The 24,767-nt window shown below is 34.6% G+C and overlaps 1 protein-coding gene across 3 annotated transcripts in view; it reads right to left on the bottom strand.

Moving 5' to 3' along the window:
* Positions 1-24,767, bottom strand: part of LNPK (lunapark, ER junction formation factor) — an 83,338-nt gene that overhangs the window by 4,531 nt on the left and 54,040 nt on the right. For 2 of the 3 annotated variants that reach the window (XM_007451082.1, XM_007451080.1), the window contains 4 exons: positions 19,515-19,727; positions 5,434-5,539; positions 4,088-4,158; positions 3,015-3,185 (listed from right to left, as the gene is read on the bottom strand). In XM_007451082.1, the coding sequence (XP_007451144.1) occupies positions 3,015-3,185; positions 4,088-4,158; positions 5,434-5,539; positions 19,515-19,727 (561 nt within the window). Of the gene's footprint in view, positions 1-1,794; positions 2,091-3,014; positions 3,186-4,087; positions 4,159-5,433; positions 5,540-19,514; positions 19,728-24,767 lie in introns of those variants that run through there. The other variant, XM_007451081.1, reaches the window with a different exon arrangement.

The raw sequence follows: 24,767 nt of genomic DNA on the forward strand, positions 1-24,767 counted from the left end.
AAGTTTACATCTTGAGTAAGCTATGCATAGCTAAATATAAATAAAGGTATAAGTTTTTTTGATCTGATAAACACACAGAATTCAATAAAATTTATATTATCAAATAGTTCAATTTCCTAGAGCATCATAATAAGCAATACTAAAAATAGAATTTTCCCTAGTTCAACATAACCTAGGTAACAGTATATTGCTTAAAAGAAAGGAAGAGCAGAAATCAGATTATCAAGATAAATTTCACCTTATATAAATTTTAATTACTATTTTTGATAATACTGATAGATGCCATGCGTTTTATTATTAACAAGTTATTTCCAGTTGAATAAAAGCTATATTCTACTAAAATAATTACATAAGATCTAGCCAAATATAACTGAACAATGAAAACGATATTAACATTTTTCAAACATGCTAACTCCAAATCACTTTACTAAAATACTAACAGTGTAGAAACCTTGTAGTCTAATTATTACCATATCTAACAAAAAGAATGCTATGTATCAGTTATTTTGGAAAATACACTTTTAAAAAAAGCAAAACTGATAAACCCACTTTAACATGGCTTAGCAGAGACTCAAATATTACTGTACTATTCATTTCACAGTAAAAGAAACCGAGGAACCAAAACCCAGTTCATTAGTTTGGCATACCATATCTAGTATGCTTTTAGATAAAATGACAATCCTAATATCTTGCCTTCTCTAATAGTCTATTACCAAAGCATCTGTATACACAGTTCTAGAAAAAATACTAGGAATTCAAATGAGCAATTAATGGGAGGAATTTCTTCTAGGTCTCCTTCTTTGATGAAAACTTTCCAAGGTTTCATATGTTGTTCTAAAGAGTGGTCCAAAAATTTCAAAAGCCTTGTGCCTCATCCTGAATGCAAAATCTTCCAGTAGCAGGATCAAGACAAAACTTAATTTCAAAGTCTTGCATCATAAATTGAAAAAAAAAAAGGTTTCTTCTATTAACTCTAGATTTATATAAATGGTTGTGGAATATTTTTTGAAAAAAAATTCAGATGGAAGAAAGCTACCTTTTGGTTCCATCTGTAAATTTGGTAATGCAATTTCAAGGAGCTATTTCAATACTTTAAAAATATGTAAATATTAAAACAGGAAAGTTTTTCTTTCAGACCTCAAGTTTCTATGTCAAAAGTGTAGAAATCAGCAATCTAAGCACTTAATCACATTGGCTGTCAGCAGAGAGAGTAGCTGATTGAGATGATATTCTCCTTACTTCATAATTCAATTTAATCATAAAGGTATGCTACCAGCATTCAAATGAATGCAGCTTCATCCATTCATCAGAAATACTTCCTGTCGTTTACTAATAGAATCCAGCTTGGAATTGATAACTGTGTATCAACAATGTTGAGACAGGAGTCTTCGAAAAAATTTTCAGTCTTCTGGAAAGGCAAAGAAGTAAAAAGGTGCTCATAATAGCCATTTTGATGAATCCAAACAGAAGAATGAAGAAGTTACTACTCTACAGACTATCTTAACCAAATGGAATCTCTTCAGTTTCTAGCACTGTGGAACTGTCAGACCCTGCCTCAATGTCTTCACCTATTAACGTTACCTTATTAGGGTTGACTCTGAGCCAGTTAGACTTCATTCCAGAGATTTCTGACAGAAAATGAGACATCTGGGGTATTGTTCCTCCTAGATTAGATGAGAAGGAAAGGTATAGCTGGGTGTTGTTTTGCTAACTGTGCATCTTGACCTTAGCAGAAGATATAAAGTATGGGACTCATTATCAAGATATCTATTTTGTTGGCTGTTTTTACTTTTCTTTTGTCCCAACTATTGGCTTTCAAATATTCACTTTAGCTTTCATAAGCAAGGTTACTCATGGAAAGTAATCCAATTTTTCCTCTAGGCATCCTCAGTACGGAATTCTTTAATTTTCAGTTCCAAGAGGCTTGCAATGGCAAGGCAGATGATTTGCATGTGACAGCATGCAGCTCAGAGCATGACTTAAGCAAAAGAAAAAATCTGATATTGTGTTTGGAGTCGATGTTGCAGACTTGGAGAAGACGAATGCACTGATTCAGTGTTGGAAGTACACAGGCCTCTTGTCATGGCTATCTGTATTCAAATTCATTTTGATATTTGTTAGTAAGCCAAAAGCCAAGCCCAAGTCAACACACATATTTTAGGTCCATTCTTCGAAGTTAAAAAAAAAAAAAGATACTCAAAGTTTCATACTAAACTTTAGATATATGAAAATTCACTGCCTCATATATTATTCTCAGTTCAAGTACTTTTTCTACTACTCAGTGATTTTATAAAGAAATCAAATATATGTAACTGATAATTTCAAGAAGTTAAAAAGATGCATACTGACTACTACTTAAACTATGTGAACTAAACTTCCCAAATGGATTTTTTTTTTTCTGTACCCGGTAAAGCACCAAAATATCAGGGCCTTTGTCATAATTTTAGCAATCTTCATAATTCAGAGCTGCTTAACAAGCAGCTCCTCACCCAATATTAAAAACAAGAAATAGCTGGCCATTAATAGTCAGATCTTCCATCTCATCTTTTCCATTTTTTCATGAAACTTCCTCAAGAATTCCTAAAACAGAATTAAAAGATAAGTTCTAAAACTCAATGAATCCTGATAACTTCAATTTCTCTAAAATAAGGTTGTCTGGGGCTTCCCTGGTGGCGCAGTGGTTGAGAGTCCGCCTGCCGATGCAGGGGACACGGGTTCGTGCCCCGGTCTGGGAAGATCCCACATGCCGTGAAGCGGCTGGGCCCGTGAGCCATGGCCGCTGAACCTGTGCATCTGGAGCCTGTGTTCCGTAACGGGAGAGGCCACAACAGTGAGAGACCCGCATACCACAAAAAAAAAGCAAAAAAAACAAAAAAAACTGAAACACATCATACCAGTTGCACAGGAGGCCACAGTATCAGAACAACAGCTGATATACTCATGCTGCAAAATCTGATCCATTCTTGTCTAAAACATTATTAAGAGACAAAACTTTTTAATTAACATATTCATACCTTCACTGATCTGGTTCTCTGATGAAATCACACTTCCTGAGGGCAAGGAACCAACTGTGCTTGAGCCTTCCAAAGTCTGCCCCTTCTCAAAACTAAACTCTGGAAGTCTTGGAGCCTGGGGTCTGGTTTTTCTTGCAGGATTCAAGAAAAAACAGTAGGCACAACGAAAAGCTGCAGAGAATTTAAAAAAACAAAACAAAACAAATAAAACCAAAGAAATTTTAAGGACTAATCAAGTAACTCTCAAGATTACTTTTACAAGCAGTCAAAGAAACCTTCAAAAGTTACTTAGCCCTTGTGAAATTACTCGTGGTTTTAATAATATTATGGCAGGTGTTCTAACCAAAGTTTATTTTAAAGCATACTTTCTAATTATTAAAATTATAATATCAATTTAAAGCAGAAAAGATAATAAATTACATAGCAGGTTAACTAATAGCAAAACAATATTAATAATGATCTAAATGTGTTACAGAAATTACATTTCTAGTCACCGGAATCATTAGGTATCTTAAAATCCAGAATTTTGCTCACTTGACCCAAAAAATGTAGTATGTCATATTTGAGAAGCATAATTAATTTAGTTCAATATTTTTAAGTACTAGTAGCTGCACATAAAAATATTCTGAGGAGCTTTAAAAAATGCTGATTCCTGGACCCCACCCCAGATCAATTAAAGCAGATTATTTGTAGGTGGGACCTGGGCATCACAAGTTTTAAAAGCTCTTCATGTGATTCTGATGCACAGTGAAGTTTAAGAACAACTGGCCTAGGGACTCCCCTGACAGTCCAGTAGTTAAGACTCCGTGCTTCCAGTGCAGGGGAAGTGGGTTCGATCCCTGGTCGGGGAACTAAGATCTCACATGCTGTACCGCATGGCAAAAAAAAAAGAGAACAACTGTATACTGTATGAAGAAAAAAACCCGAGTTGTCTTTCCTACTTTGCTCTGTGTTCTACAATATGCCTGAACAACATATAAAGAATAGTACCTAAAATAAAATGGCATTACATGGGAATTGGCATAGAATGAAATATTTAAAACATTTAAATCTAACTGCCAAATAATTCTTACCAATGTATTCAAATTCTTCTTTCAAAGCCATGCCATTGTGAGAAAAACACTGCTGACATATAAGGGCATACCTACACCAAAAGGAAAAATGAATAGAAAAGTTACAAATGCAGATAAAACCCATGGGAGAGGCTACTTTAGCCATCACAGCTAAAGTACACAGTACATAGCATTTAATATAGCTAAACATGTCATAGTAGATTAGATATTACTTATAAAACAATAAACAATACTCTTTAAACATGCTAACAGTCAAAATTTCAACTATTTTAAAATATAATTTATACATCAAATTAAAAATAAACTAAGAAACACTCAAATGAAAATATTCTTACTAAGTAAGCAGAAACATATTTGATAACAGAACACTTAAATTTTCATGTTTTCTAACATATATTCCTGGGGATGACAGACCCCAAATCTGTGGTCAGATTAAGACTGGAAAAGATGAAACCTCTTAGAGATTCACAGTGAGTATTATTAAAGCCTCTGAGATGTCTTGTAGTAAAGAAATTAATTTAATTTTGTTTAGTCCAGTCCAAAGGTTAATTTCTATACATCATGATTCCTTTATCTATCCCAGTTACACTTAAACATCTTCTGCATTTTCTACTTATGTAATCTTTCTGTTCTCTGCATATGTACTCAACAAATACTTGGCCCTATCAAACAACATTCTATCTGTTTTGAATAACATAATTTTTTACATTAAAATTAAATTCTAGTCCCTTTATTAAAACAATAATATTAACCAATAACCTTGTCAAATATCTACTCTAAGAATATCCTAAGAATTACTTAAAAGTCTATACTATGACAATTGCTCTGCTCACATCATACCTATAATCCTAGAGTTATTATAAGGATCAATTAAGATAATAACTGGGAAAGGATTTTGGAACTGTAAGTGCCAAATACATGAAATTATCCTCACTGTTATTAAAATTATCACCATCAAGTCCAGTACTCACATTTATAAAACTCCATTTCTTACAACCTACCAACTTTTCACTATTTACATGCTCTTCAAGTTCAAAAGAGTCAATGAAATGATTCAATTTCTCTAAAAATTACCTTACAGTATGGTTATAACATAGCAGAGTTACAATATTTTTTCTGTTCTATATAATACATTTTTAAATGTTTTATCTAGATACTTTAAGCTACTACTGAAAAATAACTGAATATGTACTCTTTTGCAGGGCTATAAAATACTCCATTACATTCTAAAATCAGGAAACAAGAACCACAAAGTTGTAGAACATCTAGTGCATGTGCACACACACATACCCTAACCAATAAACTTTTCTTCATTTTCATTTTTCTACCACCCTAGTAAACATTACCTGTTCTGTGGACCATCACCAACTAAATATTCAACAATTCTATCCAGAGCACCTCGTTCTCGGGGCAGAATAGGTCTTGCTAAAGGTGGACCAGGAGGATGAAGACCTAGTAAATAAATAAATATATATATAACTTATATGTATAAAATACATTTAAACTTTAATTCAGTTGCCAAAAACTAAATATGCTTGTCAGAACTTTTAAATGATTTTAACAAAACAAAAATAATATTGTTATTAAACTCTGTGTTCAAATTTTCATTGAAAATACTGCACTACAAAAAATATATTTATACATGTGCTATATTAGAACCAGGAACATAATCTATTAAGGAATAAAGCTATGTTGAGTTCTGTACAAATTAATTTTTAAAATGCTCAGACTCTTAAAAGTTTATGTAATAATAAACTAGGGGACTTCCACTTTGTACCACAATAGAATAACCAGGGTCAGATTTAATCTTCCCACCTAAAACAACTAAAATACTGTGTAAAATATATGATGCAATGGTTTTAAAGACACTGGATATAAGGCAATGCAAGATAAAGATCCCTGAAAGACAAAAAGCAAATAAGATGAGCCCACTGCCAACTGCCAACAGCCAACTGCCCCCAACCTGTTGCCTGGAGAGAGTTTCCAGGTAGCAACTCAGGCAGGGTAAATCCAGGTGAAGTTCATCAGTCTCCTTGAGTTGAGGAGATAAAGCTGGAACTCTGGGGAGGCCAAGACAGGTTGAGTTCACTGGAAAGAGTACCAGAGAGGAGAGAATGCACAGAGCAAGAACACCAAAGATGCCTATGAGGAAGACTACCTGAAGACAGAGAAATAACTGCCCCAAAATACTAAAGCTACCAGTGCTCACAAAAATATCACATGTTCCCACCAGCCAGGGTGGAAAACTTCATAACTCACAGGTCATCGGATAAGTATTCAGAGGAGCTTTGTATAGGAATGTGAAAACATCTGGTACCCAATAAGGTTAAATCTACAATGTCTGACATCAGATAAAAAAATTATTAGACATGCAAATTAGCAGGAAAATACAACCCATATGAGAAAAATCAATCAAAAGTGACCCAGAAATGACAAAGATGACACCATTAATAGACAAATATACTAAAACACTTATTATGACTATATTCCATATGCTTGAGAATCCAGAGGAAAGATTTAATATGTTAAGTAGAGACATGAAAAAAATTTTAAAGATCCAAATTGAATCTCTACAGATGAAATCTATAATATCTTGATTTAAAAATCCACAGATGAAATGAAGAGCAGTTTAGACATTACAAGAAAAAATTAGTAAACTTGAAGACAGAGCAACAGAAACCATACAAAATGAAACACAAAGTCTAAAAAGATTTTTAAATGAACAAATCATCAGTGAGCCATGGAACAACCTCAAGCACCTAGTATACATATAACTGAAGTTCAGAAGAGGAGAGAGAGGGAAAGAAAAATATATTTGAAGAAATAATGCACAAAATTTTCCAAATTGGATGAAAACTGTATACAAACACACAGACCCAAGAATATCAACAAGCCCTAAGCACAAGAAATATAAATAATATTGTGCCAAGGCACAGCATACTCAAAATGCTTAAAACCAGTGATAGAGGGAAAATCTTAAAAGCAGTCAGCTGTGGCGCAGTGGTTGAGAGTCCACCTGCTGATGCAGGGGACACGGGTTCATGCCCCAGTCCAGGAAGATCCCACATGCCGTGGAGCGGCTGGGCCCGTGAGCCATGGCCGCTGAGCCTGTGCATCTGGAGCCTGTGCTCCGCAACGGGAAAGGCCACAACAGTGAGAGGCCTGTGTACTGGAAAAAAAAAAAAAAAAGCAGTCAGAAAAAGATACATTATATACAGAGAAACAGAGATAAGAATGACAGATTTCTCATCAGAATATAAGCAAGCCAGAAGACAGTGAAACAGTATCTTTAAAGTTCTGAAAGAAAAACTATCAAATTAGAACTCTGTATTAATGAAAACATCTTTTAAAAATGAAGGCAAAATGAAGGCTTTTTTTGGACATACAAAACTGAAAGAATTCATCACTAGCAGAACTGTACTACAAGAAATGTTAAAAGAAGTCCTTCAGGCAGAAGAAAAATGACATCAGACAGAAAGCTGGATCTACACAAAAGAAAGAGGAGTACCTGAAATGGTTACTATGTGGGTAAATACATAAAATTTATTATTTAAATCACTTTAAAAAATAATCAGTGGCTGAAAGAAAAAGTAATACATGATTTCCCTTCCTGTCCAAAATTTCCCATGAAAGCTTTTGTAAGCCAAAATGGCATAAAGTGAAGAAGCAATTACCTTAGGATACATCTTGCTAATGGATGCACAAAATAAATTGAGATAAAACACAGATGTTCACAGACAAAGTTCAAAGCTATGGCGGCTTGATGCTGAGATGCTGAGTGTAGTTCCCAGGGAAGTAGCTTGGCGGTGCCACTCTTGCTGCTCAGGATGTGCGCTGCCTCTATAACAGCTTGCTGCAAAACAAACGCTAAACGCTATTTTTGCTTTCCACCTTTTTGTAAAAGCGAAAACCATCTTCCGATTTCTTTCAGTTAGTGAAAACAGGTACTAATGTAGGTCTTTCATAAAAGCAAAGTGGTGTAAAGTGAACTTTCAAAATGTGGGGGATATCTGTAATTTCTTCTGGGGTTTCTAATACATATATAAGCAAAATGTATGACAACAATAGCACAAAGGCCAGAAGGAGAGAAACATAAGTACACTGTAGTTTGATTCGTAAACTATGTGAGAACTGGTATCATATTACTTGAGATGAACTATGACAAATTAAAGATACATACTGCAAACTCTAAAATACTTGCTAAAATAACAAAAACAAAAAAACACTATAGCTGATAAGGCAACAAAAAGAATTAAATGGAATCATAAGACACTCAACCCACAAGAAGGCAGAAAACAGGAGAAAGGTAGCAGAACAGATGGGACAAATAGGAAAAAAAAATAGCACAATAAAAGATTTAAACTCAAACCTAAACATACTAATCATTACATTAAAGTTATGTGGCCTGAACATCCTCACTATAAGGCAAATATTGTCAGAATGGATAAAAAAGCAAGACCTAATAGATGCCGCTTACAAAAACCCCATTTTAAATATAAGGACACAAACAGGTTAAAAGTAAATGACAGGAAAAATATATAAATACACTAACACTAATCAAAAGAAACCTGGAGCACTTGTATTAATAGCAATCAGAGTAGATTCTGGAGCAAAGAATATAATCAAGGATAAAAAGGGTAATTTCATAATGACAAGGAGTCAATTCATCAAGAAGACATAATAATCCTAAACATATATGTGCATCATAACAGAGCTTCAAAAACTAACAGAACTACAAAAAGAAACAAAGACACAATTATAGTCAGAGATTTCAACAGCATTCTCTCAGTAATTGACAGAACAAACAGACAGAAAATCATTAATGACATACAATACTATCTACTACCAACTTGACCTAATTGACATTTATAGCCATTCTACCCAACAGGAACAGAATATATATTCCTTTCAAGTGAACATAAAACATACACCAAGACAAATGATGGTATGAGGTATAAAACAAGTCTCAATACATTTAAGAAGATTCAATAATACAAAGTATGTTTTCTGATAACAAGAGAATTAAATTAGGAATCAGCAACAAAAAGACATCATGAAAATATCCAAATTTTTGGAGACTAAATAATAGACATATAAAAAAATCCAGGCTTTAAAGAAAAATCAAAAAAGAAATTAGAAAACATTTTTAACTGAATGAAAACAAACAAAAAAACATGTCAAATTTATGACATGCACCTAAAGCAATACTTAGAGGAAAACTTATAACACTAAACACTATACCACTAAACACCTACAAAACAGGAGAGGCCTAAAATCCATGAATTCAACTTCCACCTTAAGAACCACAAAGGAAAGAGCAAATGAAACCTGAAGTAAACAGAATAAAGGAAATAATAAAGATCAGAGAGGGAATTAATAAAAGAGGAAATACAAAAATAATAGAGAAAAGCTAGTTCTTTCAGAAGACCAGTTGCATTGATAAACCTCTAGCCAGACTAATCAGGGAAAAAAAAAAAGGAAGATACAAAATACTAACGTTAAGAATGAGACAGACTTCCCTGGTGGCGCAGTGGTTAAGAATCCATCTGACAATGCAGGGGCCACAGGTTCGAGCCCTGAACCAGGAAGATCCCACATGTCAAGAAGCAACTAAGCTCGTGAGCCACAACTACTGAGCCTGCAGTCTAAAGCGTGTGAGCAAAAACTACTGAGCCCATGCGCCACAACTACCGAAGCCCAGGCACCTAAAAGCCCATGCTCCACAACAAGAAAGCCACTGCAGTGAGGAGCCTGCACACTGCAAAAAAGAGCAGCCCCCACTTGCTGCAACTAGAGAAAGCTCGTGCGTAGCAACGAAGACCCAATGCAGCCAAAAATAAATAGATGAATAAATAAATAAATAAATATATAAAAAACAAAATGAGACAAATGACATAAATCGAGACACTAAAGATATTAAAAGAATAAGAAGGGTATATTATGAATAACTTTATGCCAATAAATTCTATAAGTTAGATGAAATAAATTCCTCAAAAGACTACCAAACTACCACAATTCACTCAACAAGAATTAGATAACTATTTAATTTGTTAAAATTTTGTTAAGAATTTTTGCATCCATGTTCATGAGGGATATTAGTCTGTAGTTTTTCCTTTAAAAAACTGAATTTTTAGTTGCAAAAAGAACCTTCCACAAAGAAAACACCAAGCCCAGGTACTTTAACCTGTAAAATTTTAATTTATTATTAAGAAATAATACCAGACCACAGGACAGACAGAAGAAGCAAGAAGAACTACAATCCTGCAGCCTGTGGAACAAAAACCACATTCACAGAAAGACAAAATGAAAAGGCAGAGGACTATGTACCAGATGAAGGAACAAAATAAAACCCCAGAAAAACAATTAAGTAAAGTGGAGATAGGCAACCATCCAGAAAAAGAATTCAGAATAATGATAGCGAAGATGACCCAGGACCTCGGAAAAAGAACGGAGGCAAAGACTCAGAAGATGAAAGAAATGTTTAACAAAGACCTAGAAGAATTAAAGAACAAACAAAGAGAGATGAACAATACAATAACTGAAATGAAAAATACAATGGAAGGAATCAATAGCAGAATAACTGAGGCAGAAGAACAGATAAGTGACCTGGAAGACAGAAGGGTGGAATTCACTGCCACAGAACAGAATAAAGAAAAAAAATGAAAAGAAATGAAGACAGCCTAAGGGACCCCTGGGACAACATTAAACACACCAACAGTCACATTATAGGGGTCCCAGAAAAAGAAGAGAGAGAGAAAGGACGCGAGAAAATATCTGAAGAGATTACAGTTGGAAACTTCCCTAACATGGGAAAGGAAATAGCCACCCATGTCCAGGAAGTGCAGAGAGTCCCATACAGGAAAAACCCAAGGAGAAACATGCCAATACACATAGTAATCAAATTGACAAAAACTAAAGACAAAGAAAAATTATTAAAAGCAACAAGGCAAAAATGACAAATAACATACAAGGGAACTCCCATAAGGTTAACAGCTGATTTCTCAGCAGAAACTCTACAAGCCAGAAGGAAGTGGCACCATGTACTTAAAGTGATGAAAGGGAAGAACCTACAACAAAGATTATTCTATCCAGCAAGGATCTCATTCAGATTCAACTGAGAAATCAAAAACTTTACAGACAAGCAAAAGCTAAGAGAATTCAGCACCACCAAACCAGCTCTACAACAAATGCTAGAGGAACTTGTCTAAGTGGGAAACACAAGAGAAGAAAAGGACCTACAAAAACAAACCCAAAACAATTAAGAAAATGGTAATAGGAACACACATATTAATAATTACCTTAAATGTGAATGGATTAAATGCTCCAACCAAATGACACAGGCTTGCTGAAGGGACACAAAAACAAGACCCGTATATATACTGTCTACAAGAGACCCACTTCAGACCTAGGGACACATACAGACTGAAAGTGAGGGGATGGAAAAAGATATTGCATGCAAATGGAAATCAAAAGAAAGCTGGAGTAGCGATACTCATATCACATAAAATAGACCTTAAAATAAAGAATGTTACAAGAGTCAAGGAAGGACACTATGCAATGACCAAGGGATCAATCTAAGAAGAAGATATAACAATTATAAATATGTATGCACCCAACATAGGAGCACCTCAATACATAAGGCAAATGCTAACAGCTCTAAAACACGAAATCGACAGTAACACAATAATAGTGGGGGACTTGAACACCTTGTTTACACCAAAGGAAAGAGCATCCAGACAGAAAATTACTAAGGAAACACAAGCTTTAAATGACATAATAGACCAGATAGATTTAATTGATATTTATAGGACATTCCATCCAAAAACAGCAGATTACACTTTCTTCTCAAATGCACACAGAACATTCTCCAGGATAGATCACATCTTGGGTCACAAATCAAGCCTTGGTAAATTTAAGAAAATTGGAATTATATCAAGCATCTTTTCTGACCACAACGCTATGAGATTAGAAATCAATTAAAGGGGAAAAAACATAAAAAACACAGACACAGGGAGGCTACACAATACGTTACTAAATAACAAAGAGATCACTGAAGAAATCAAAGAGAAAATCAAAAAAATACCTAGAGACAAATGACAACGAAAACACGATGATCCAAAACCTATGGCATGCAGCAAAAGCAGTTCTAAGAGGGAAGGTTATAGCAATATAATGCTACCTCAAGAAACAAGAAAAATCTCAAACAATCTAACCTTACAACTAAAGTAACTAGAGTAAGAAGAACAAACAAAACCCACAGTTACTACAAGGAAAGAAATCATAAAGATCAGAGCAGAAATAAATGAAATAGAAACAAAGAAAACAACAGCAAAGATCAATAAAACTAAAAGCTCGTTCTTTGAGAAGATAAACAAAACTGATAAACCATTAGCCAGACTCATCAAGCAAAAGAGGGAGAGGACTCAAATCAATAAAATTAGAAATGAAAAAGGAGAAGTTACAACAGACACCACAGAAATACAAAGCATCCTAAGAGACTACTACAAGCAACTCTGTGCCAATAAAATGGACAACTTGGAGGAAACTGACAAATTCTTAGAAAGGTATAACCTTCCAAGAATGAACCAGGAAGAAATAGAAAATATGAACAGACCAATCCCAAGTAATGAAACTGAAACTGTGGTATAAAATCTTCCAACAAACAAAAGTCCAGGACCAGATGGCTTCACAGGTGAATTCTATCAAACATTTAGAGAAGAGCTAACACCCACCCTTCTCAAACTCTTCCAAAAATTTGCAGAGGAAGGAACACTCCCAAACTCATTCTATGAGGCCACCATCACCCTGATACCAAAACCAGACAAAGATGTCACAAGAAAAGAAAACTACAGGCCAATATCACCAATGAGCATAGACGCAAAAATCCTCAAACAAAATACTAGCAAACAGAATCCAACAGCACATTAAAAGGATCATACACCATGATCAAGTGGGGTTTACCCAAGGAATGCAAGGATTCTTCAATATATGCAAATCAATCAATGTGATACACCATATTAACAAATTGAAGAATAAAAACCATATGATCATCGCAATAGATGCAGAAAAAGCTTTTGACAAAATTCAACACCCATTTATAATAAAAACTCTCCAGAAAGTGGGCAGAGGGAACTTACCTCAACATAATAAAGCCATATACGACAAACCCACGGCAAACATCATTCTCAATGGTGAAAAACTGAAAGCATTTCCTCTAAGATCAGGAACAAGACAAGGATGTCCACTCTTGCCACTATCATTCAACATAGTTTTGGAAGTCCTAGCTATGGAAATCAGAGAAGAAAAAGAAATAAAAGGAATACAAACTGGAAAAGAAGAAGTAAAACTGTCACTGTTTGAAGATGACATGATACTATACCTAGAGAATCCTAAAGATGCCACCAGAAAACTACTAGAGCTAATCAATGAATTTGGTAAAGTTGCAGGATACAAAGTTAATGCACAGAAATCTCTTGCATTCCTATATACTAATGATGGAAAATCTGAAAGAGAAATTAAGGAAACACCCCCATTTACCACTGCAACAAAAAGAATAAAGTACCTAGGAATAAACCTACCTATGGAGACAAAAGACCTGTATGCAGAAAACTATAAGACACTGATGAAAGAAATTAAAGATGATACCAACAGATGGAGAGATATACTATGTTCTTGCATTGGAAGAATCAATATTGTGAAAATGACTATACTACCCAAAGCCATCTACAGATTCAATGCAATCCCTATCAAATTACCAATGGCATTTTTTACGGAACAAGAACAAATCATCTTTAAATTTGTATGGAGACACAAAAGACCCCGAATAGCCAAAGCAGTCATGAGGGAAAAAAACGGAGCTGGAGGAATCAGACTCCCTGACTTCAGACTATACTACAAAGCTACAGTAATCTAGACAATATGGTACTGGCACAAAAACAGAAACATAGATCAATGGAACAAGATAGAAAGCCCAGAGATAAACCCCACGCACATATGGTCACCTTATTTTTGATAAAGGAGGCAGGAATATACAATGGAGAAAAGACAGTCTCTTCAATAAGTGGTGCTGGGAAAACAGGACAGCTACATGTAAAGGAATTAAATTAGAACACTCCTTAACACCATACACAAAAATAAACTCAAAATGGATTAGAGACCTAAATATAAGACCAGAGACTATAAAACCGTTACAGGAAAACATAGGAAGAAGACTCTATGACATAAATCACAGCAAGATCTTTTTTGATCCACCTCCTAGAGTAATGGAAATAAAAACAAAAATAAGCAAATGGGACTTAATGAAACTTAAAAGTTTTTGCAAAGCAAAGGAAACTACAAACAAGATGAAAAGACAACTTTCAGTATGGGAGAAAATATTTGCAAATGAATCAACAGACAAAGGATTAATCTCCAAAATATATAAAGAGCTCATGCAGCTCAATATTACAAAAAACAAACAACCCAATAAAAAAATGGGCAAAAGACCAGATAGACATTTCTCCAAAGATGACATACAGATGGCCAATAAGCACATGAAAAGCTGCTCAACATCACTAATTATTAGAGAAATGCAAATCAAAAGTACCATGAGGTATCACCTCACACCAGTTAGAATGGGCATCATCAGAAAATCTACAAACAGCAAATGCTGGAGAGGGTGTGGAGAAAAGGGAACCCTCTTGCACTGTTGGTGGGAATGTAAATCGATACAGCCACTATGGAGAACAGTATGGAGGTTCCTTAAAAAACTAAAAATAGAATTACCATATGACCCAGCAATCCCACTATTGGGCATATACCCAGAGAAAGCCATAACTCAAAAAGATACATGCACCCCAATGTTCACTGCAGCACTATTTACAATAGCCAGGTCATGGAAGAACCTAAATGCCCACTGACAGACAAATGGATAAAGATGTGGTACATATATAGAATGGAATATCAGCCATAAAAAGGAACGAAATTTGGTCATTTGTAGAGACGTGGATGGACCTAGAGACTGTTATACAGAGTGAAGTAAGTCAGAAAAAGAAAAACAAATATTGTATATTAACGTATATATGTGGAATCTAGCAAAATGGTACAGATGAACCGGTTTGCATGGCAGAAATAGAGACACAGATGTACAGAACAAATGTATGGACACCAAGGGGGGAAAGCTGGTGTGTGGGAGGGGGTGTGATGAATTGGGAGATTGGGATTGACATATACACACTAATATGTATAAAATAGATAACTAATAGAACGCGTTCTATTAAAAAATAAAATTCGAAGAACGAAATAATACCATTTCTACACAAACTTGTCCATAAAATTAAAGATGAGAAAATACCTTCTCATAGTGAGGCCAGCATTACTCTGATACCAAAACCAGAAAAAAAAATTACAAGAAAAAACAAAAACAAAACTACAGACCAATATCCCTAAGGAAAATTGATGTAAATATTTCTAACAAAATTTTAGCAAATTGAACCCAACAATATATATAAAATAATAAAACATCATGACCAAGTGAAATTTACCTCAGGAAAGCTAGGTGGTTTAACATCTAAAAAATCAATGTTAAAAAAACCAATCAGGAGGCTTCCCTGGTGGCACAGTGGTTGGGATTCCGCCTGCCGATGCAGTGGGCACGGGTTCGTGCCCCGGTCTGGGAGGATCCCGCGTGCCATGGAGTGGCTGGGCCTGTGGGCCATGGCCGCTGAGCCTGCGCGTCTGGAGCCTGGGCTCCGCGACGGGAGAGGCCACGGCAGTAAGAGGCCCGCATACCGCAAAAACAAAAAAACAAAAAAACAATCAGGGACTTCCCTGGTGGAGCAGTGATTAAGAATCCACCTGCCAATGGAGGGGACATGGATTCGATCCCTGGTCTGGGAAGATCCTACATGTCGCAGAGCAACTAAGTCCGTGTGCCACAACTACTGAGCCTGCACTCTAGAGCCTGCGTGCCACAACTACTAAAGCCCCTGTGCCTAGAGCCTGTGCTCCGCAGCAAGAGAAAACCACCACAATGAGAAGCCCCCACTTGCCGCAACTAGAGAAAGGCCACACACAGCAACAAAGACCCAATGCAGCCAAAAATAAAGAAATAAATTTATTTTTAAAAACTCAATCAGTGTATTTCACCATATGAAATAGTGAATGTTAAAACAAAAAAACAAACTAAAACCCTACATGAGCATCTCAATAGATGCAGAAAAAGCATTTGACAAAATCCACCATCTTTTACTGATAAAAACCTTTGTAACTAGGATTGGAAGGGTACTTCCTCAATCTGACGAAGGATATCTATTAAAAAAAAAAACCCTATAGCTTACATCAGGCTGAATGAAGAAAAAGTAAATGCTCTCCTCCTAAGATCAGCAATAAGGCAAGGATGTCTGCTCTCACCACTTCTATTTGACACTGCACTAAAGGTTCTAGCTAGTATAATAAGGCAAGAAAAAGAAATGAAAGGAATCCAGATTTTAAAAGAAGTAAAATTGTCCTTACTTACAATCTGACAGCCTATGTAGAAAATACTATGGAATCTATAAGAAAAAAAGCTATCAGAACTAACAAGTGAGTTTAGCAATATTACAGGATACAAGATCAATATACAAAAATCAACTCTATTTCTATATATGTTAGCAATGAACAATGGAAATAGTTAATAAAATATCATTTAAAATATGATAAAAACATGAAAAAATTAGATGTACGCTTAACCCCAAAAGGTGCAAAACCTATATACTGAACACTGCAAAACATTGTTGAGAGAAACTAGAGAAGATCTAAATAAATAGAGATACATTGTGTTCATGTAATAAATTAGCCAGTATCAGAGGAGATGAATAGAGAGTGGGGAGTGGAGGAATAACCCAGAATTTAGTTAATGATTACATCATATAAAAACAGTAGCAACAAAAACAAAGAATGCACATTCAAACTTTATGAATTGTTAACTCCACAGTCTCTGAAAACTGAAACAGAACTGTGTGCAGGAGATACTCTGAACTGAGAGACTACACAGAAGGCACTGAGAAGAAAGTGAGAGAATAAAATAAATAAGATGTGATGTTTGCCTTTGTAAAACAAGGACAGATAAGAGTAAGATAGGCAGCAATGGAGGTTACGTGGAGACCTCGTAGAAGACTTTGAAACAAAATGCGGTCTTATTGGAATAAACCCTGCAATACATGCATAAAAGGTTTTCAAAATGGCTGTGACAAATATTTAAAGCATTAAAAAATGGCTTTAGGGCAGTAATATGATATTAATATGTTAAAAGAAAACAAAGAGATTTGCTTTGTAAATAATCACAAATCTAAAGGTTGTTACCATCTTTAAAAAGGCAAATGATGTAGAATTATAGCTAGTAAATGAAATTTAGGTTCTAGAATAAGTTTTTAGCATTACAAATCAAGTACATTTTTCAGATTTCATCAGTTATTGGTATAGTTGTACTAACAACATTCAATCATTATCATCAAAACATTAACTTGAATGTAGACATTAAGTGTCATCCCTCACTACCAAATTTTCAACTTGAATAAACATGCCAAATTAGATTTTGAAAGCATTTAAGCCAACTTAACTTTTGCTGGAGTATTTTACTTCTACATGTTTAAAATGAAAATGTCCAGAAAGGAATCTGGATAAATAAAACAACAGATTTCATAAAACTATCTTAACTCCCTTGCATACTAATAACTTTTAAAATAACACATCTTTGTATTCATGCTGTTACGGGTAACAGTAATTAATAAAAACATCAAGAGCAATCATTGTAGGAATACTGGTCATTTTTACACAGCTTGGCAAATTATCAAGTACCTGCTGGTTATTAATTTCCAAACATATGGGAGCCCTGTGGTAATACACATTAAATTGATTCTCTTCCACAAATATGGCATAATGGAAATATGAATTATTAATCTTCTCTGTAAGAAATCACTTAACTCATTCATACTTTTGGCAATGTACAACTTAAATACAAAGTCTTTTACACAGAAACTAATTAAAAACTTCAGTAAAATATGTTATATTTACATGATCATGAAATGGTAGGCCATTGCTCCTGCTATAATCCTGTTCTTACATGTGCTAGTATATAATTTTTATTATTTTATATAAATTGCTAAACTTTAATTTCTTTAAAACTAGTTACACAAATGTATATAACTCATGCATTCTCACAAAAAAATGTTCTTTCGCTAAACAACTAAGAGCTTTACTTTACAAATATGGGTATCTTGGATCAACTAGATAACAACTGAAAGATGAATAATTTTCAATCACTTTAATTTACTCAACTTCACAAAATATATGGCTGCCTTGAGTGACATCATTATACGTCAAGTTTAAAAGTATTTTTTCAATAACCAATAATTAAAAGTTATGTTTTGTATTCATTTCATTTGTAGCTAGATTTCTTAATGTATTTATAAATTAATAGTTTTCTAGTTTTCTAAAATCTTATGCTGCTTTTTTTGAAGAAAAAGCAGGAAAAAATGTCTACTGCATTAGTAACATTTAGATTGCTTATTGATTTTATTACATAAGTGCCCTGAATACCTGATATCAACTACTAACTAGCCTCAAAATCATTATAAATTATATGTAATTAGTCATGAAATATGAAAGTAATCAAAATTAAAATTAAATATTCTAAAATAAGATAAATAATTTACTATCATATTCAATAATCAGACATGGAAATCTACATAAACTAATGTGATCTGCTGATGTAGTGGACTTCCATGTCCCAATCACACTCCAAAAGAAAGCTGCAGGGTAATATAATCTATTACATTCCAAAAATGGGGTCTTCCCCTAGAGATCTACAGCACTGAAAAAAGAGAATCCAAAGAAATGAAATAGTAGTAAAGGCAGTATGTTATTAATTCAATAGAACTTTATGTTAAAGTATCTTTCAGAAAATACTAAGGTTCTATGGCTTAAAAAAAGAAAAATCTACCAAGCCCACATTAACATTAGTAGTATTATACACCACAACACATGAATATTCTTCCTGAAATATGTTAAGTAATTGTCATATTTTAAAATATGAAGGGGCTAGCAAAAACCACGAATATATCCCAAAAATGTTCTCTTCTATCGTCATTTTATATAAATCTGGGACCATTCTAAAGCTGAATATAAAAAGATATGCTATACTGTTGACTACAGAATACTACAAAGTTTTATTGCCATTTAAACAAAGAAGCCATAACAGTTAAATGAGCTCAAGAAATAGGTTTCAGTATCACAAGGTGCCAGCTGTAAAGAGTTATGGCTAATTGAATATGGAACTCCTGCTTAATCAGATAACTGCTCTGCTATTTCCAAATGAAATGCCATTTCCATATTGTCTGAAAATGGTCCTTTTTATTGGTAACCAGAGAAAACAATATAAACTGTAAATAACATTAAGTGCTCTGTTTACCCATTCCAGGCACTGAAGTAGCAGGGGATCCAAAACGTCTTGGTAACACATTTGACGACAGCGCTGGAATAACAGTTCTTTCTGGGGGTCCACCAGGGGCCGAAGTGTCCTTTGGTGGTCCAGGAGATACTGGAACTTTGCGGGGAGAGCCCTGGCTAGAGCCTGCTGGTGCTGGAGAAAGGTTTCTTTGAGCTGCAGGTCGCTGACGAATCTCTGAGAATAAGAATAAAAAGTATGTATTAGGTTCAACATCCAACATACCACCATTAGTCAATATCACAAATGACTTACATTTAATAATGTTTTGTGGCACTAGAAAGCATCTGTAGGGTCAAAACTACTTGTAATAAGAAATCTATAAAACGTGACACTGAAAGCTGACTGTAGAGTACTCCACTTCTGAACCTACAATTCAACTACATGTATATATTTACACAACAAGCCTTGATCTAAGTCTACCTGCTGATATTATTTTCCAAAATAAATTCAAATAAAATAAAATCGTCACCCAGTTATGCATCATATCTTTTTACAATAATCCTTCCCAAGTTATGATAAAGAAAGTTTATCAGAATTAGTGAAAACGCCAGTGAAAACTGGAGAATTGTTTTTTCAAGATAAAAAAATGGTAATGCTAAGAAATGAGTAAATAAGTATATTCTGTAATTATCAAGTATTTATGAAGTAATTAAAGTAGTCATAGAAATGCTGAAAAAGTATTCTTTACTATTAGGTACCATTAGCTTCCCATTCTCCTTTATACTATTGCTATCTTTTTGGGTAAACTTTTTTTGCCAATACAGTTTACAAAGGAAAACTTCCACTCTGCATAAACAATATATTATCATAAACAAATCTTATCTTTTTCTTGTAAAAATTACAAGAGTGGACAAATGTGCCAAATCCAGGCTGCTGCCTCTTTTTGAAACACAATAACGCTGTTGTTTACATACTGTCTATGGCTACTTTAGAAGAGTTGCATAGTTACAACAGAGACCATATGGCTCTCAAAGCCATTTACTATATTTACTATCCGGTGCTTTACAGAAAGTTTCATGATCCCCTGCCTACTCGATAACATAAAATTCAATTCTGTCATTCCCCATACCCACCAATATCTTCCTTGAATGTCGATGGTAAGAGCTCAAATAAAGATGCACTTCTAGCTTTTTAATTCTACATATCACCTTAAATTATCACAAATCCTGAAACTGTAGGTTAAAATTAAAGAAGTTAAATTTTAATTGGCATGACTGGTAAAAAAATGCATACTTCCAGAAGCAAAATAGTTTAGATTTGGACTCTATTTGACAGTTAAAGATTTTCATGAAAAGTTCATTGCAATCAAAAGTACAGCTTGAGCATCAGATTTCAGTTTACTATAATCTAGTCTACTAGTTAAGAACCTGGGCCCTGCGGTCAAAAAAGGTTTGGTTAGAATCCTGGTTGCAGCTACAAGACCACAGATGGGCTAACTTCACTCAGTCTCTGTCTCTTTATCTGTAAAATTAGGATAATAATATCCTAACTCAGAATTGTTACGAGAATTAAGTAAAATAATATCTGTAAGTTGATAGTTCACATTTATTGAATACATATTTCAGATGACAGTGTTTTCATACAGCTAAGTATTTCAAATCACCATTTATCTGTAATTAGTGGGACCAACTGATTTTCCATTGGTTCTTAATTTAATCTCTAACCTAGCCACTGCAATAATAAATTACAAGCATGTCATCATTATATAAATGGAACTGCCCTTATATTTGGCTATTTTCCTTACAGTTTATAGAAAACTTCAGATTTTACCTAGACTAAGTGTATCTTAATAACTCCTGCAAGTTAGCTGGTCACTTAATTATCTTTTATTCACAAGGAACACCTTAAAAGATGGTTACACATTAGAAAAGCCATTAAATGCTGCAAAAGGTACTGAGATCAATGAAATCACATAAAGATCTGGTCACTGGAATTAATTTAAAAAAACAAGGCATCAAATATTGTAAATCATTTCTTTAGCAGATTTTTAGGTAGGTAAAACATAACTCAAAAATTACATTTTTCTTCCAGATAAATAAATGCGTAACATTTATTAGACTATCTTAAAAGTTACTATTATCCTTTCACTTCTTGAACAAAGACTTGAGACTGCATCCTCTGAGTGTGAATATACCCAGTGAAAATTAACTAAGGCACTCTTTTTTTAACATCACTCGTATGCTACTGAAAGGTAAGGTCTATAACTAACTATTTAACAAAGAACACCATATCTAGCATTCCATAAAAGAGATGTGGCTTAATAATTTCTAAATCTAAAATTAGGCAGACAAAAGGGAAAACTGATACATAAGAGTCAGGAAAGGGAGAAAAAGTTTCAATGTTTACAAAGGAAAAGCAGGTAACAAAGAGTTACCATGACAATGGTTGAAAATAGCTAGCAATACAATACCAAATCTATATTTGGTAAAGTGTTATGGAATATTCTGGTAGTCTCAATTTAAAATATGTAAGATTTATCTACTTTTAGCTACATGGCACTTACAAATGCTTTGTATTATAATTCTCTTAAAAAGTTTCTAGTACTCAACAAAGTAGTCATATCGGTTATATTGAACATTTCCCACATTTAAATGTAAAATACCATCCCCCCAAAAGATTTAGCAAGCATTCTATGTCAGTCTGGTTAAGTATAAGGACTGTCCCATAAAGCCACCTCTTGGCCAGAGGATGTTTTAACATCCTTATATTCAATAAAAATCATACCAAGTAAGAGGACATGTCTATAATTTTAAATTCAAAATGAAGCAGACTCAAAATGAGATTAAAAACTACTATTTTATGATTAACAAAAGGAAGAAAACAAAGTTTAAAATAATAAAATAAGATAGTTGTTAAAAGCATAGATTCTGAAATCAAACTGTCTTGATTTAAATTTTAGCTCCACCCTGTTTATTAGATGTGCATGCAGCCTTTTCCAAGTTGACATCTCTCAGTTCAGCTTCCTCACATAATGAGAATACTTACCTCCATGGTTGTTAAAAAGAACAAGGGCCTCATCTGTCTTCTACTTACTTGACCCTTTGCAGAATATGACAATGGATATCATCCCTACTTACACTTCAGCTTTCTAGATGCCAGTTTAGTTCTGCTTTTAACTTTGATCATTTCTTCTTTTTCCTGGGCTCCTCTTTCTCCATCTACACTTAAATGTTAATGTTCTTATACAGGGGTCCCCAACCACAGGGTCGCAGACCAGTATCGGTCCACGGCCTGTTAGGAACCGGGCCGCACAGCAGGAGGTGAGTGGCGGGCGAGCGAGTGAAGCTTCATCTGCCAATCCCCATCGCTTGCATTATCACCTGAATCATACCCCGACCCCCTATCCTACCCCGGTCTGTGGAAAAATTGTCTTCCACGAAACCTGTCCCTGGTGCCATAAAGGTTGGGGACAGCTGTTCTTACAGGTCCTCCTACTCTATTTTCTCTCCCTGGGCAATTTCACTCGATCCCACGGTTTCAATAAATATCACCTATGCTTCCCAATGACTCCTAATCTGTATCTATAACCTCAACTTTTTTCTAAGCTCCATTTGAAATAATTAACTACCTATAAACCATATCACCTGGATTTAACTCTCACTCAACAGATCCAAAAGCAAAGTCATTATCTTCAACACAAACCTACTACTCTGATTCTTATGTTCCTTATCTTGCTTATAACACTAACATCTAACCAGTTGCTCAAGCTAAAAATCTTTACTCCTCCTTCGACTCCACACTTTCCAAATCTAATAGCCATCAAGTCCTATCAATCTATTCTTAAATCTGAATTATCTCTTAAATCTCTTCCCTTTTCAACTTCTTTGCAATAAGCTATCTAGTGTAGGCCCTTGTCTCTTACCTATATTAGTTGGTAATCTAATTGATACCCATGTGTTCAGCCTTGCTCTCTCCAATCCATTCTCCATGTTACAAAAAAGAGAAAACCAAAACCAAACAAACAAAAGCTGTTCTTTCTAAAATGCAAAGCCTCCAGTGGTTCCCATGTTGCATATAAGATAAAGTCTGTAATGCTGCATACAAAATCCTTCATAATTATCCCTCCCTCACATAAACCCTACCCCCCTTTTTTCAGGCATATGGCACTATCTGCAGTCCCTCAAGGTACCAAGGTCTCTTCTTGGTACCTTAGAGTAGACCTGAAGAGTCCTTTCCCACCATGTTCTCAAAGCAAATTGTTATTAAAACATATGCACTGTGATTCGTGACGACCTTCACCGTGGTCCTTGGTATGTTAAGATTATTTACATATGCATAACTTTTTTAACCAAGAGCTAATAGACAGGAACTGCATCTTTATAGCCCCAGGATGTGGCAAGGTACTGGCACAGAGTATGAGCTTAATAAAGTCTATGAAACAAATTTATGTTCCTCCTGCACTTTAATAACGAACTTCCAACTGCCTATTACCCAACTTACGTGGTACAGTAGGCAGAATAAAGGCCTCCCAAACACATCCATGTCCTCATCTCCAGAAAATATAAATGTTATGTTACATGCAAGAATAAGTAAGGCTGTACATGGAATAAGACTGTTAATCAACTGAATTTTTGTTGCCTGCTACATTGAGAATTTCAGCCTAATTTCAGGAGACCATACAAAAAAGCTATCTTCAAGCAGAAAATTTTCTAATAACATATACCACTTGCCAGCCTTTAGTTGAGTTTACTTTTTTGTTGCTCTGCTTTTTAAAGAACTATTAAGCAAAATGTACTCTTAATTTATCGAAACATTTTTCTTCATCACCTTGATGACTTATTTCTACTCTAGTTTGTCTCCTACCTCTCTCAATTTTAAACAACCTGCACCTTGCAGTTCTCCAAGGTCTCATTTGGTTAATCACTTTTTTATAACATTTAAACAAAATTTGTGAAGTCTTAAAAAAAGTTTCCTTTTATTTCTTTTGACAACACACTTATTAAGCAACCACTATGAGTAAAGCACTACTGAGTGGAATTCAGAGTTGCAATATAAAGGTGGCAAGCAAAGATAACACAAAATTATAACATACACTAATACAAGGTTAAGTGCCACAAAAAAAGGAAACAAAGTACCATGAAGGGTTCAGAAAGGGGGATATTAAAATCAGCTATGGGATGAAGAAAGGTTTCATGGTAATGTTGTCATTTAATATGAACACAGAAAAATGGCTGGGGATAGAAATGCCTTTGTTACCTGTATTAAGGTATATGT

This window comes from Lipotes vexillifer, unplaced genomic scaffold (assembly GCF_000442215.2).
Source record: "Lipotes vexillifer unplaced genomic scaffold, Lipotes_vexillifer_v1.1 scaffold645, whole genome shotgun sequence".
Classification (NCBI taxonomy): Eukaryota; Metazoa; Chordata; class Mammalia; order Artiodactyla; family Lipotidae; genus Lipotes; species Lipotes vexillifer.